Consider the following 16,434-nt stretch of genomic DNA (forward strand, 5'->3'; position numbering starts at 1 on the left):
CCAGCATCCCTGTTCTGCATCCATCCTCTACCTGGTCTCTTGGGCCTACCCATCTATCCTTTACCTGGTCTCCGGGACCTTCTGTATCCATCCTCTACCTGGTCTTTGGGGCCTTCCCATCCATCCTCTACCTGGTCTCTGGGACCTTCTGCGTCCATCCTCTGCCTGGTCCCCAGGACCCTCTGTGTCCATCCTCTCCCTGGTCTCCAGGACCCTCTGTGTCCATCCTCTCCCTGGTCCCCAGGACCCTCTGTGTCCATCCTCTCCCTGGTCCCCAGGACCCTCTGTCCATCCTCTCCCTGGTTCCCAGGACCTTCTGCGTCCATCCTCTACCTGGTCCCCAGGACCTTCTGTGTCCATCCTCTACCTGATCTCCAGGACCTGCGTCCATCTTTTGCCTGGTATCCAGGGCTTTCCCTGTCCATCCTTTACCTGGTCTCCGGGACCTACCCATCCATCCTCTGCCTGGTCTCTGGGGCCTTCACGTCCACTCTCTTAACTGGTCTCTGGGGCCTTCTGTGTCCATTCTTCTACCTGGTCTCCAGGGCTTTCCCTGTCCACTCTCTACCTGGTGTCTACGACCTTCACATCCATCCTCTACTTGGTCTCTGGGACCTTCCGCATTTCCTTTCTCCTTACTTGAATGTTTGTTTTTGACGTCCTTAAAGTGTTGTAGCCAGAAGGAAACCCAGCAGTCTTGATGTGGTCAGACTATTGGAAAGGTGAACAGAACACTCATGTTTCCTGTTACAGAGACTGACTTGATTTCTGTTACCGCAGCCCAGGAAATCTGTGCAGCCTGGATTCCCTTTTTTGAGTGTTACTGAATACTGGGGTAACTACACTTTCTTAGGACTTTTTTCTTTCTCTTGTTTCTGTTCAGCTGTTTCTTTTTTGTGGCGTACCTGTAGCTGATTTTTGAGTCATGAGTCTAGAATCTTCTTTCATTCCTCCCTTGGTCACATTGGTCTTTTTGATGTGTCTTATTATACAAGGGTATCTGTGCTTTCTGGTCTTCTCTCCTCACCCCATGTGTTTGTTACGTGTCTGCTAAGTGGGTGTCGTCTGCAGCTCTAAAGATCACAACTTCCCTGTGTGTGGTCGTTGATTACCCCTATTGCTGTAGCATCATTTTGTAGTTTGGGGAGGTAGAAATACGCAGAGGAGAATGGTCTCAGAGAATAGGAAATCATCTCACGTGTACATGCAATAGTTGTGGGTGCTAGAAGTGTGATTCTGTGATTTTGCAGTGGACGTGTTCCATTTATACAGAGAACATTTCTATTGGAGGATGCCTCTAAGACAGGTTTTATTTAGAAGTTAGGAAACGGGAGTCTCAGAGACTTCCCCACCCCCCACATGTGTTTGGGTGATGTTTCTGTAGATATGGAGAGTCTAAAAACTACCCAAACAAGAAGGAAAGAACCATTGCTGCCTCCCTTAGGGGCTCCCTGACCGTTAAAGAAGAAAAACCCCCTGCATCTTCTGTAATCATTGTACAGTGTGACTACCAAGTTTGTAAACATGCAGGAATAGAACATAAATGACTTATTGCTACAACAGTAATAAAATAATACATGATCTGTGTTTTCAGGCCTTATGGCCAGCCTAGATGATCTGATACTATGAATCTTAGAATAAAATTTGAAGCTAATAAAATAATTCCAGATAAAATAGATGATATTTCTTATTGGGACTTAAAAAAAGTCATTTATACCAAGGAGGCCTGCATATTATGGTGATGAAAGCTTTGTGCTTCCTTGCAGTTTGATCTCTCTTTGTAGAATCTTTTTCGTCTCCTCTTTCTCTATGGATAGCACAGCACTGCATAGTGACACGCAACGTAGCAGGGCTGGGTGTCCCTCTCTGAAGTTGGCCAGGCCTTTTTCTTTGACTGTTAAGTCCACTTTCCAGACACAACTTGAATTTCTAGGTGAGAACATTTGAGCTGTGTGCTCACCAGGTGGTCTTCAGTTCAAATGAAGTTTATAACCTTTGTGATTAACTCGGAATGTTGTAGCTTGGGCATAATATTATTGGCCATAAGGGCAAGTGCCCTGTCTTTAAAAAGTAAAGAGAAAGTGATATGGTGAAATGTGGGGGAAAATCATATGTGTGCGTGCACTTGTGAGCGTGTGTGCCTGCATGAGTGTGTGTGCACACGTGCTCACGCACCCTTAATTCAAGGAAATAAGCACGGATGAGTGGGAGGGCTATCCACGTTTTCTCTGTTGCTCATTTGGGTAGGAAATAGCTACAATAATTACTTGAAAAAAGAATAATGACTTAGTTTTTGAAAGTTGTGAATGTTAGACACAGATGACATTGCATGTCATCATCAGTCAGTATTGTGTGTAGGCGTGGTCAGATTCCACCTGTAGAAGCAGTCTAGATGGTACCTGGGAAAATCCAGACAACCAGAGTATTCAGAAATTCATTTCATAGGAGCTCCACTGGGTGGTGTTTCTAATGCAAATGAATGGGGGAACAAAATAGCTTAAAAAATCTCTTTTCTTTTTGTCCTTTCCTTCCTTTTCTTTACTTCCTTCTTTTCTTTCTCCCCTTCTCTTTCCCTCCCTCCCGTTTCTCCTCTCCTGTCTCCCCTCCTTTCCCCTCCCCTCCCCTCCCCTCTTCTTCTCTTCTCTTCTGTTCTTTTTCTTTTTCTTTTTCCTCTTTTCTTTCCTTCATTTAAGACAGAGTCTCACTCTGTCACCTAGGCCAGAGTGCAGTGGTGTGACCTCAACTCACTGCAGCCTTGACCTCCTGAGCTCGAGTGATCCTCCCGCCTCAGCCTCCTGAGTAGCTGGAACCATAGGCATGCACCACTCGCCTGGATAGCTTTTACATTTTTAGCAGAGATGAGGTCTCTCACTCTGTTGCCCAGGCTGGTCTTGAACTCCTGGGCTCAGGTGATCCTCCCGCTTTGGCCTCTCAAAGTGCTGGAATTACAGGCGTGAGCCACCGCACCAGGCCCCTGTTAACTTGAGTGTTGGTTGAAATGTTTCTTCTTACTCCTTTTGTGTACGTAAGGCAATGGGAATATTGAGTAGTCGATGGCTAAGTTGTTAAATTTCTCTGATTCATGTTGATGATCTGTCATATAAGAAATTTGACAAGATGGGCCTCAGTTCATGCATTTCTTATTTCCATAAACATGATCTATAGTGTAAACATGATTTTATGTTTTTACTATTGAGCTACTCTGAATTAGGGTAAGAGAAACAATATTGAAGGTTTGTTTTCAACCAGTGTGACCAAGGTGCCTTTTGTCATTCTCTTCATTTGCTGTTCACACTCAGGTGTCAGCCTTTAGATACATAAAAACTCAGCTGCATAAAGCAGCTTTTTAAAAAATTAGTGCAACAGGTATAACTTTTTCTAGTTATTACTTCTGTTTTTTTTTTTTTTTCCTACTGAGTTGAGTTACTATTGTGTGTAACTGTGACTCTCTCAGCCAGAGAAATTTCTTTGGAGATGCCAGCACATGGAAAACAAGCCTTTTCTTCAGAGAGAAAAGGTGTGCAGACAAATAAACCCTCTCTGCATCCCTTTCTAATCAAAGTCGTGTGGCTTTTTGGATCAGAAGGAGACACAAAGCCTGGCCTTTGAGTGCAGGGATGTGGCATGATCTTTGGGGAAAAGGTGGGACTTGGGGACTTCCCCCCTTTGCTGATGGCCAGCAGATGCACACACCTTGGGGGCCTGCTGCCAGGTGCTTGCAGGTGTCCCCTCCCTTCTGCTGGGGGCCAGGGCCTCAGAGCCACCCAGGCAGGCAGGAGAGAGGGCCAGAGGCGGGGCCACCCTGTGGCCACACTCACTCTGTGTGGGTCTCCCAGGATCGCGGCCGGGTCACGGCAGGCTCTGGTCCTGCTCACTTCCTATTTTCCATGAGCCTCGTCTCTGTCACGCTGGTGTCACTCTGATTTGCCGGATGTGCCGCTTGACAGAGCCGGGCTGATGGCTGTGCCCAGCCTGCAGATACTCGGAGCTGCACAGCCCAACGTGCAGCCTGGCGGGCGCCTCCTGTCCCTGGGAGTGGTTTTTAATTCACTGTAATTTATGCATCCTTGCAGTCCTGAGAGTGCCTGGCCTGTCAGCAGAGCCGAGATGAAGGCTGACAGTTGTCACCAGGGCCTGAAGGGAGCCTCACATGATGACACATTAGACAGGCTAATGATGTTTTCCTCTCGCTTCCCCCTCGCTCTCCTGCCTCCTCACCTCCACGCCAACCCCACCATGGCCCTGCCACCGCCACTGCCACTACCACCACCTCGCCACCGCAGGGACACTCCGGACGCAGGCCCGGCCAGGAGAGTTCGTCTGCATCGAGTGCGGAAAGAGCTTCCACCAGCCCGGCCACCTCAGGGCCCACATGCGGGCACACTCAGGTATCGCCCTCCCGCCCCGCTATCCCCAAGGGGAGCAGAGGAAGAGGGGTCTCTTCTGTCAGTGGCTTGGCCGTCCGCAGCCAGGGAGATACTGAGATTTCAGCCCCTACCAGGCGGCGGGGGGCCTGCCATCTGCCTCCGGGATCGTATACCGGCCACCCCCACTCCACACCTGAAATGGGTTTTTTTGGTATCCATGTGTCATGTGGTTTAATTTGAGATAAGCCTGTTTGCAAATGTTCCATTTTAATTAGAGAGTAACTGACTCCTTAGAAATGAATATGCTAATGAATGGCATTGCTACCAGCACACATTTAATCAAAGCACCCTTTTAGCACAGCCTAGGCTTGGTTTTGTGTCCTCACTGGCACCGACTGGACTCTGTGGGATACATCCAGGCCCGTTTGGACTGCCCAGGAGGTACTGCAAAATCCCTCAGCCCTTATGTAGAGAGCTTGCACCCGATCAGGCTGGAAACTGTCAGGACGGCGCAGGGGCATTAGAGAGACAGGGAGACGGGGTTCTGTATCAGGAGTGTGAAGGAGGCACACAGAAGCTGGTCTGATGCAAGATGACACAGGCCAAATGGTAAGTAATGCAAGAAGAGGGTCCCTTACACACACACCGATAATTAATGTTGTCAGTGATCGCTTTCTTCCGCAGCGAGGTCTGAATTAAAAAGGGCAGTGGCCCCGGGCAGCCGTTATCACAGTCTCTTACTGTAAGTGTTACGGTAAATTGGTATTTTCCAGCCACAGGCTAGGCGCTGGTGTCTTTTTTTGTGAAAGTACTTAATCTGTAATGGACTCATTTAATGTGCACGTCCTGAAGCTCACACGCTCATCTGTTAACAAACCCCTTGTTCCCACAGTGGTGTTTGAGTCCGATGGACCCCGGGGTTCTGAAGTTCACACCACCTCCGCAGACGCCCCCAAACAAGTAGGTCTCATGATGAACTGGATGTCTGGGTTTCGCTGTGGTAGCTGGGAAAGGTGCACCACGATGCTCATCGCCAAACCATGACCTCCTTTTTGTTTTTTTCACTAGATTTGTAAATAATCGTATATGCTTTGACTTGGAACCTGACCCTTCGGGGCTGTCTGCGGGCAGTCCCCGCACAGAGGTCCTCCCAGCCGGGTGGTGCAGGGTCTAGGTGCACACAGCTGGTTGTTGGTTGTATTGGGGAGGAGGAAGTTGGGACAGAATGGCGGTGACTGCAAACACTAGAAACTCACTTTTTCCAAGATGGTTTTGGTTATGAGTTTGCTTGAGAACAAATTATGGTTAACCTCCTTGAAGAACATTATTTTTGTGTTATTCCATAAGAAAAGTTTCATGTCCAGCGTGGTGTCTCGCGGCTTTGCGCTTTGTTTCTCTGCATTATGAACACGACTGGCATGGCCAGAGTGCCTGAAAGTAGCTGTATGCCTGTGCCTGTGATGCACCTTACCATCCAGGTGTGACTTGTGTACATACACAACTCAGTATACACTGAGTGTGCGGGACCCTGGCATTAGCACGCAGTTCTGAGTCCTGCTCTAAAGTAGGGAGGCACCCACAGCCCACAGCGGGGCTCTTGCATTCTCTCAGGCTGAGAGTATGTATTTTCATTGCTCTCCCATTTTGCCCTCCCGGAGGACGTCACACCCGTGTTGCACAAGCATTCTCTAAATAACATTCTGGCTTTCTCCAAAGACAAACTCTCCCCTTTGTCATTGAGGAAAGAGTTTCTTTGCCATGAGAGTCAAGCCCTGTCTGGGTGGTCGAATTCAGTTTGTGTCCCCTGCCCTGAAATATCTCATTGTCTGTGGGATTCCTGGTTGCTGGTGAGGATGAGGGCAATTAAGACCTCCAAGGGATCTCAAGACTCAGTATGATCTAGTGAGATCTCAAAAGAAACTGGAAAATCATTCTAGTTTATTTCTAGAGGAAAAAGATAAGAGGCATGAAATGGCTTCACCAAGGGCCCACTGCTAATTAGTGGTTGAGCTGGGCAGGATGTAGAATTGACATTACTTGATTAGGGATTTGGGTTTTTTTTTTTTTTTTTTTTTGCCTTGTTAGAATTTCTGTGTGTTGTTAAAGGCCCTTGCTTCATGTATTGTTGACAAAAAGCCTTGCCATTTGTTACGGGTCTTAAATAATTAGCTTCTGCCTTTCTTAATAAAACCCATAGTTACCCAATACTATGACAGCTTATGAAATAAATAAAACATCTTGCTGAAAATGGAATGAAAAGATTTCCAAATGCATGACCTCCACTGCAGTTAGGAAGCATCATCCTTTTTAACAGAAATAAAACTTTCTTGGCACAAACAGTCACCGTGATGTGTTTGTGGGTTGTAGTAACAGCAAGGTCATGCCGTAACTGAGAATTGCAAGTTGATGTTACAGCTGGAGTGAGTCCCAAGTGTTCCTGCTTACACAGGTGCCCCGTTCAACCCACCAAAGACCTGGCTTTTGGGTAGGAATGTTTGACAGGGGCGGGAAGCCAGGCCAGGCGGATCTGGGAACAAGTTGGTGAGATTCTTCAGGAATGCATGCCAGTTTATTTGCTGCCTATTAATTCTACCTAAGCCTCTTTGAAAAACTCTTGTCCCAGGGAGAAATGGGAGATCAAAAAGCAAATCATTTAGACTGTATCTTAAATAATTTCTGTATTACTTATTGGTATGCTGGGAGTTTATAATAATTGTTACTCATTCTTGATTCTGATATGGAAAAGATTTACTTACATCATTCTCTTTGTCTCTCTAGACTAAAATGTTATTTTATACTTCATACTAACTAACCTCTTAGTTTCAAGTTTACAGTAACTCAATATTGTGGTCTGAGTGAATGTGGCTTTCAGACTTAGCCTGTGTATTAACTGTTGGTGTGAAGATCTCAGTGGGTCAGCTTTCCTTTCATTCGTAGGACAGTGGCGGTTCAGGCCTTGGCATTAAAACTGAGCTAGATTTGTATGCGTCTCCTGCTGTGGCAGCTGGTTTGTTAAATTCCATATCTGAGATCATGGCCTCTGATAGTACTTTTTGTCTTTCATTACATTTAAAGTAGCTTTTGGTGATTTATCACTGAATGCTCTGGTTCTCTAAGGAAATTCCATTTTCCTTAACGTACTTTGGAACTATCAGCATTCCCATAGAGATTTGCTGGGGAGGATAATTGCAAAACACATCAGTAATAGGTAGAGGTTTAAATCCTAGGGTTCTTTGTTCTTGTCCTGTAATTCTCATTGTTTACAGAAATCACAATAGCTGTGTTAAATTTAGGATACCTTATAGATTTATAGAAAAACATTCTATAGTTATGTATGTCTAGAATGTGATTCGTACTTACCAGCCATGTTCTTTTTCATGGTTAGAGTGCTTTACTAACATTCATTAATATTTAAATCAGATTCTTTTCCTTTGGCCTTTAGATGCTAGGGATCATGGCTGTGTTTTTTTTGGATCATGCAACACTGTGTATTCATGCAGAAATTATTTGATGTGCCACTTGAAGTCAATGGACTTTTATAGATATACATAATAGATGCTAAATTATTTAATTGAAACGGTATTTGGAAATTCCATTTTATAATAATTTATTCACTTATTAACAATATTTACTGACCACCCACTGTGTGCCAGGCCTGTGCAGGATACTGGGGAGACAAGATAACCATTTTTCCTGCTTCTCTGGTTCAAAAGGTCCATGGGTGGCTTAGACAGGAAATAGGGCAGAGCAGGCAGCGCTGTGACATGGGAAGGGTCCTGTCATTGAGGCTGGAGGTGCTTGGAAGACTGTGGAGGGGCGGAGGGATGGGCGTCCCTAAAGAGCTCAGCATGTGGAAGGCCCGGAGTGGAGGAACACATTCCACTGGAGGAGCTGGGTAGGGGGGTCAGCTCAGGGAGGGAGAGCCGGAGTGGGTGGGTGGAGGCTCGGGACTGGGGTCTAGAGAGCACCAGGTCTCCTTGCTGAGACTCATGAATTTCTTCCCCAGGGGGATAGAGAGCCCTAGGCAGGGCTGACACCGTCAAGAGTTGTACCTTGAGAAGAATGAGCAGGTCACACGCCACTGACAGTGGGCTTAGTGGTTCCCGGCGGCAGGAGCAGCTCTTTTGGAGGCGCTTAGCTTGATCCCAGCGAGAGGCAAGGTGGTCTGAGCTGGCATGGGGCTGGAGAAAGCGGGTAGATTTGAGGGACTAGAACAGAGGGATTGGGTGTGGAAAATGAGGGACAGGAGGGAATCGTGTTGACCCCAGGTCTGGCTTCAGGCAGCTGGCCCCAGGGACGATCCATTCCCCTGAGACTGGAAGGAGGAGCAGGATAAAACATTTCCAGATAGAATTCAAGGTAAGTTTGAGAGCTTCGTGGAAACCCAGATAGGAATGTCCAATAGGCAGGCGAAGATACAGGTTTACAGTGGAGAGAAAAAATCCTGGCAGAGACTATACCTAATAGCTATCAACATTTAAATTCATTCAAGGTCAGACAGTTCTACTCGGAGAGACCCAGATAATATAATCTATTGGGTTATTGAGTAGAGGCTTTAACTTTGATCCTCCACCATAGATATATAATGTAACCTAAGTTTCCTTTAATGGTGCTTATTTTGTATACTTGCGGTGGAAATCAAGTTAGAACATACACCACAGAGCACACATTCAATGTGACCTCTTGTCATTTATTCTAAAAATAAGCAATTTTCCTTAATACCTGGAGGAAACTCACGTACTTGGAGAGCATTTCTGTGGTGAGCGCACATGTGAACACGTCTACACACATACTTATGCCCGTGTAGACAGATGGCTGTCATTGATAAGCCGGTTAGTAGATTTTGCTTATGAACTCAGTTTGATGGCATGTTTTCTTTACTTGGTGTCTTGTGGCTTTGTCGGAACCTGCCAGCGTGCTTCTCCTTGTTTTGTTTGGTTTAAGAGACTTGTCGTTAATTATTCATGAAAGAGAGGATGCAGGAAAACCATGAGTTGGAGAAAAGTATCGTCAAGATAGGCATAGTCACCTCATTCGCTACATTCTGTTCAGAAGCCCTCCGGTTGGTAGACAGACAGTGTTGGTTTTTGTAGAACAACTGCCCTTACTTTGTCCTATTGATATTTGAATATTCTATACTGGAAAATTCTGAGAAATCACGATATACCGTCTATCTCAGCGAAACAATTCAACAGGCACGAGGGCCAGGTAAATCTGCTGAAATTGATTTAATTCACCATAGGTCAGAATCAAGAATAAATAATTAAATTAAAGTCGGTTTAATTCATCAGCACACACCTGAAGCTTGAGGAGAAATAAAGTAGTTTCCCCTCTCGTGGTGACCCTAGCAGCAGTCTTTTTCAGCACATGCGCTGTTTAAGCCTCTTCCGTGTTATATACACGTACTTTTAGGACTGTAGAGGAGGTCATGAAAAGCAGAGAGTCAAGCAGCCATTTCTTTCTGAACACCTTCCTTTGGTAGGCGGTAAGGGTGGAAAGGATGCCTGGAGCCTTGGAAGGCACAGATGGAGGATACATAACAGGGCTCCCCGTAGGCTGCGGATGCTCACAGCACGCACCTCTAGGCATCTCACTCTTTTGCCTCGATCGTAGACAAGCTAGAAGATGGTGAGAGGGTCCGGTCCCTGGGCCTCAGGAGCCCAGCTTTGAGGGCATCCGCCCTTGTGGGTGGTTCTTCCAGCCCATTGGTAGCACCGGTGCTTGTCCTTGGTGTTTTTACTGTGTCTTGGATTAAGATGGTTCCAATATCAAGGACCGCTGATCCTCCAAATCAAATTCTAAATGAGGGGAAGAGCTCATGCCTGTTGTCGTTTAAAAGATGCTTGGTCATCCGTTAACACAACTGAATAAATGTTTAATTTCTAGTAATCATTAGCATTCATCATTAGAAAGAACACTTTTTGAAAACAATGTGTTGAAATCTGGGTGTTTTGTCCTGCGGATGTTAGAGGAAAAATTAGGAATTTTCTTTAGTGTTGCAGAGAAATTGATTTTTTTTTGTTACATTGTTGTTAAACATTAGAAATTAAAATGATTTTTGAAACCAAGAAAAATTATTCCCCCCAACCTCGTGGTTTTGGGATTTATTAAAAGACCAGAATGTCTGCTGAAATATGAAATCTGGTGTTTTGATTTGTTTGGATTCCTTGCCAGAATTTAAAGACTATGATTAATAGTTTATTTCTTATTATTCTAAATGTTATTTTAAAATGGTTAAGCTGGATAAATAATTCCATTAATCAAAATAACAGGAAATGAAAAAATAAATGGCGACCTAATTTGTCTCATTTTTAGCTGTGGCTATTATAATGCAAATGATGGAGAAATCACGTAGGTTGGTACATTTGAATATATGCATAATCTATTTTCAGTATCACTTTTAGAGTCTCAGCATCACAGATCAGAGTTTGAAATTCAGCTCATTTGCTTAAGCTTTTCTTACTTATTAAACCAAACAAGCATCTTAAAACACGTTTTCCATTTTCTCTAAATATAATATGCTACCAAAAATCATGTATTAGACTTGGCGACTTACCCAAAATCACCCCAGTCACATAGCCCTTGTTTACTTACGGCTTGTTGGGTAAAGATTTTCGTCAATAAAGTATTGTGCATAATTGGTCCTCAGGCACTTAGCATTGCCTGCGTGGCTGACCGCAAGCCCTGTTTATAGGCTGACCTCCCTCTGAAGGCTGAGCGGTGCCCCCTGTGTCCTGGGGCATGGCGGGATTTTTGTGTGCAGGCCATCGATCCACACCCACCACTACATACACATTTCCCTGCCTTACTAAAAGAAAGAAAGAAAGTAGACCTCGTAAATTTCCAGTAGTCAATATCCATCCCCAGAACACTGAAATACCTTCAAGAAAGATAGTATTTCTTTCAGCATTACTGAAAAGCCCACAATTCACAGCTGCAACAAAGAAAAGCGAAATCTTCTGAAGGCAGGCTTCTCATTTTTTGACTGCTCTTTCCCTCACAGGAGGACAAGGCGATGTGGACGTGCTCAAAAGATTACAGTGCGTCCACTTAATTTGAATATTTCTCTGCCTCCTTTCTTCCATGTTTTATTCATTTCTTAAAAATGCTCTAGGGCTGCTTTATTGAATAATAACATGGTGGCCTCCAGTGAATCAATAACTTAAAACAACTCTCTTAAAAAATGAGGTATTGGAACACATCCCTTCAGTTGCGAAGAGAAAATGGGCATCTCTGCATCTGGATTTGTGAACACCGTTTAACCACCTAGTTGTTTGGCTTATCCCGACTTTGCAGTGCTTCCAAAATAAATATTGTTAAAGCCTTCTGAGCCCTGTAATGTAAAACATTAGCCCTTCATGGACGGAGGGCCATCTTCCTGTTGCCTCTGGAACAGTCCATGGATGCCTAACCCCCAGTGCTAGTCTGTGACTTCCGGTCCAAAAGAAGAGCTGGTCCAAAAGATGTGCCCTGGGGGTGCTGTCCATGTGAAATCTAGGCACACACAGCGCCTGTGTTCATAGGCATCCCCTGCCCACCTCTTACGGTCCCTGACATCTCCGTTCGCTATGCAGAGACGGTCAAGGCCAAACGCCCAATAGCTGACTGTAACTCCCAGTTTTCTTTGGTAAACATGAAGACCATTTTCCTTCCCGAATGTATTTGGAATTGGTTCTTAGTGAGCCCTGTTGATGATGAATATTTCCCATCAGAACCTCAGAGATCTCTTCACGGCCTGACGTTGCTGTACAAAAATGTAAAACAATCTTTCTCCGTTTACTGCAGGAAATTCACCATCTACTTAGGGAAGTTTTATCACTTCTCTCATTCCGTTACTGTTTCCTACATTTCAAATAAACTGCTGTCTCCACCACTGCGCCCACCCCCTAACCCCTCATAAACTTTTGTCCAGTATCTTTCTGACTTCCACTACATGTCAACTGGTAGATGTCACGAACACAGAGCCAGCTGTAAGTAGGAGTTTTCTGGAACTATTAACTAAAGAAAAGCCCTTAATTCATTATGTCAACCAGACCTTCCCCCACTCTGCCATTATTTCTGGGGTTCCTATAGGCATAACTGGAAACAGTTAGAATTTTACGTGAGTCCCTTAGTTTATGTATGCATGTTAATTTCCACTGGTCAGTTTCACTTCATCAAGATTTTAGCTGAAGGTTAATGCAGTTAAGTAAGATTAATCTGGCCATACTGTTTTTGTCCTCAGATTGTAAACGCTAATGTTCAAACAGGGATGCTTCAAATGTCATTGGAGAGCATTCTCTGAAAGCTGTGGACGCCCATTTATGCTTGGTTTTCTCTTGCAATTCACTTTAGAAGACCCCTTCCCTTTTTCCAACTTGGTAATTGTTTATGGAAATGGGTGAAAACGCTCTGAAGTTCTGACAGACCTATGTGAGAGCCGTGCTTTTCTTCTTGTTTGTATGACCCCAAATTCAGCCTTGTTTTGGAACTACCACTCACTTGTAAATCTGCTTTGTACTATATACAGTTTTACAATCTGGCCTCCTCCTCACCTGGCCAACTTGTAACCTTCTCTCCAGGGCTGCCTCAGACCTTATCATCTGCCATTCTTACATGTGAAACCATTAGAGAAGTCGAATGATCCTTTCTGAATCACAGTGGAAATGATTCTTTCTCAAGCCACCTCTCTTTAAGGCAGCAAGGCAAATTTAAAATACTTGATGCTCATTTTATGAAATGAGTTACAGCTTAGGTCAGGGGGTCTTTGCCTACTTGGTTGGCTTGCTTTGTGAAGGTCATTGTTTGTGTTCTTGGATGTTGATTAGAAAATTAATAGGAAAAATGCATTTAGAAACCAAAAGGCAGAAATGAGCTTTTCTCCTGTTCTTTCCTTTTTCTCACCCAGGGGAGAGACCATTCTAACACAGGTACCGTCCAGACAGTGCCTCTCAGAAAGGGAACCTAAAGGCGTGTTTCCGACGCACCCCAGGTCCCCGTAACGGCCATTAGCAGTACCCTCACGATGTCCCAGCAGCCTCCCACCTGTGACCTGGCCGCTCCACGGAAGAACAGCCGGGGAACTCCTGAGCAGACACCTCACATCCCGAGCCGCTGCGCTGGAGTGGAAACTGAAGGCAGATGCCTCTCCTTGTTAAACGTTCAGAAATAAATGAAGATGTTATATTCTAGAAATACATGTAGATACTATATACGCATTTCCGTGCTCATGGTCCATAGTCCCATATTTTCTTATAATCAACAGTAGTACTGGCAGGCACAGTAGGGGCACAAGGCATCTATCTTATTCAAGACAAGTTTGAGACACTGGAAAAAAAGATACTTGTTGTGTGTGTTGGACAGAGTGGCGAGGCTGAGCGCTGTCACAGGGGCCTCCCATGTTAAGAGGGACTGTGATGATGTCAGAACACGCCGTGGTGGATTTGAGGTTGATCGAGTATTAATACTACTGCCTCTCCTTGTCTTAGTGGGTATTTAAAATAGTAAATAAGAGAGAGGAAGGAGGTGACGTTCAGGTGCTGTGGGAAGCAGGCTTGGCGGAGGGGCATGATGATGAGACCCTCATTATTCGCTGGTTCCATCGCACTCCTCCCTGGGGCCGTGTGCCTGTTCCATTCTTTCCACCATTTGAACTGAGCGAATCCGGCAAAGGAGACACGTCTGTGGGAATGCGTAGATTCTGCCTCGGAAGAGAGCTAGTGGAACACTAAGAAAAGCAGGCTTCTTGTTTATTCTCAGGACCTTTTTGTAACAGGGCTACATTCTGCAAACTGCTTACAAAGGAAGACTATACGTCTTAACAAATTATTTAGCCACTGAGTCCTCCCGATTCAGACCTGTTTTAGTAATGGCAGAAGAATCTCTGAGCAGGTTCAGGGGCCCTAGATGACTAGGGTGCCGAGCTCTGGCATCTTCTGTCCCCACTCTGCCTCCCCGCCCCTTCCCTGAGCCACCCCAGCAGTGGGTGTCTTTTCTCCCTGGGCCTGGTGACCTCCACAGGATGAGTGACTTTGTTCATAAAGGGTGGGGATCACCAGCCCCTTGGGTGGGGGACGGCTTTATATACCTCTTCCTCAGTAATGCAAACGCGAGTTTTTGTGGTGGGGGTTAAGGCCCATAACAAAGGATCTTAAACCATGCAGTGTACGCAATTGAAATTGTATTCCACAGATATAAATATTTTCTTTTTTCATTGCCGTGACACTATGTGTGATGGTAATATTTCTGAGAGTTTCAGATTTTTGCACATATGATTTTATGCATTATCAAAAGTTACTGCTGCCTTGAATGAAAATGTTCTGTGAAATTTTTTGCAAAAGCTTTACTAGGTTTTTTTTTAATTGTGAAATTTTGTAAAGGCAGGAAACGGATTAAAACGAGCATGCTAAATATATTTTTCAAAAAAGCAATAATTTTACATGTACAGAAATTATCCTAACCTTTAATACTGGTGAGAGCAACAGTTTACTTAATACAGTAATGGATTAGTGCAGTTTTTGTAGACAGTGGGCTTCTGATACAAAGTCTTGTTTAAACACAGACACACACACACACACACACACACACACACACACACACACACACCCCCTAAAGTGTGGGTTTCCTGTTCTAATGATTTGTTGAATATTATTATTATTATATTATTATTATTATTATTATTGTTATTGTTATTAGTTAATGTTTGGTTCTGGATTCTACTTGTTACTGAGTTTAAATTACTTGACGGTTCAGGTTACTTTGCAACACTTTCAAACAATGCAATGTAACTGGCTAGCTTTTATATATATATATATATATATTTTTTTTTTTTTTTTTACTTATTTTTTTCTGATATTCTTACACCAGATATGTACGAAAATGATCTGTCCTGTTGGTGTAATTAGGAATGTCCATGCAGATACAGTTACGCAGCTGTAATTGACTGTTCTGTAAAGTTATTTTGAGCAAAGTTGTGGAGACACATTCCTCTGTCCACCTAAGAAATCAGAAGCCTCTTCTGTTGATTTATGTTTAATCATTTCAGTAGTTTCCCCACAGTGATCATTTCTGCATTTTCTGGCTTTTGTTTTCTTGGCTGAAAGTGAATGGTGACTGTTAGGAATGTCAGGGACTAGTGACCCAGTCCTGTTTCTCTGTGTTTTAGTTATTAAAAAGAAATTCTGTACCCAAAGTGACACGAAAGTGTAGTCTACATCTTTACTGTTTCGGAAGCGGCATGGAAAAGTGCAGTTGGCCTTTGGAGCTGGAAGTGTCTTGCTGGCGTCTCCATCCTGGAGACTGGTGGGGAGTGGGCTGGTGCTGGGGCCCTGCCGGCCGCGTGCTGGATCCTTCCTGGCTTGCAGGAGAGCAGGCGTGGAGGACAGTCAGCTTGCGGGGCCGCGCAGGGTGCACAGAGTGCAGGAGGAAGGTTTTCACCCAGTTAAACAGACTGGGGGGGGCCCCCCAAGAACGCCATCCCCTGAGGCCAGCTGTGGGCAGGCCTGGATGTGTGGTCCCATCATCAGTATTGTATTGGTTTGTTAATTTGTTGATGTCAGTTTGGTCATAGTATTTAATATGATTTGTGTTTTCCTATTTATTTAGCCACTGTTTGATTCCCTCTTTTTGCCGAATGGTAATTTCTGCATGATACACTTCTGTGCGTTGTCTTCTGACTGTTACAGACTTTCTACTACCTCTCCCGATCTGCTGTTTCCTTGTTTCTTAACAGGATTTTTTACAGTGTTGCGTCTAATGTAACTTAGACAATAAAGGGTTTGGTTGTCTACACTGCAGCTTCTCGGTGTCTCTCCCCTGCTTTCCGCTCGCTGCTTCCCGATCTGCCCCTGCTGGGGCCTGGCTGCACCCTGGCCTGCCTTACCACACTCTCCTGTTTCCCGCTCATATCTCTTCCTCATTTTTGCATTCAAATAACACACAGCTAATGAGCTTCTAAAAATCCTTCAGGTTGATCCCTTGTATTCCTTAATTTGAAGAATGAATATTTAAATTCTCTCAAAAGTCAGATATTGAGGATCTTCTCTGGGAAATCGGCCACTGTACCTGCCCAGCTTTCTGCCCGGCTCCT

General features: G+C 44.6%; 1 protein-coding gene across 1 annotated transcript in view; it reads left to right on the plus strand.

Moving 5' to 3' along the window:
• ZNF516 (zinc finger protein 516) overlaps window positions 1–16,136 on the plus strand; it is a 118,790-nt gene extending 102,654 nt beyond the window's left edge. The window contains 3 exon segments of the mRNA XM_032152045.2: window positions 4,284–4,388; window positions 5,260–5,327; window positions 13,255–16,136. Coding sequence (XP_032007936.1) covers window positions 4,284–4,388; window positions 5,260–5,327; window positions 13,255–13,314 — 233 coding nt within the window. The 3' untranslated portion in view covers window positions 13,315–16,136.
• The last annotated feature ends 298 nt before the right edge of the window (window positions 16,137–16,434 follow it).

The sequence above is a fragment of the Hylobates moloch genome, unplaced genomic scaffold, assembly GCF_009828535.3.
Source record: "Hylobates moloch isolate HMO894 unplaced genomic scaffold, HMol_V3 SCAFFOLD_5, whole genome shotgun sequence".
NCBI lineage: Eukaryota > Metazoa > Chordata > Mammalia > Primates > Hylobatidae > Hylobates > Hylobates moloch.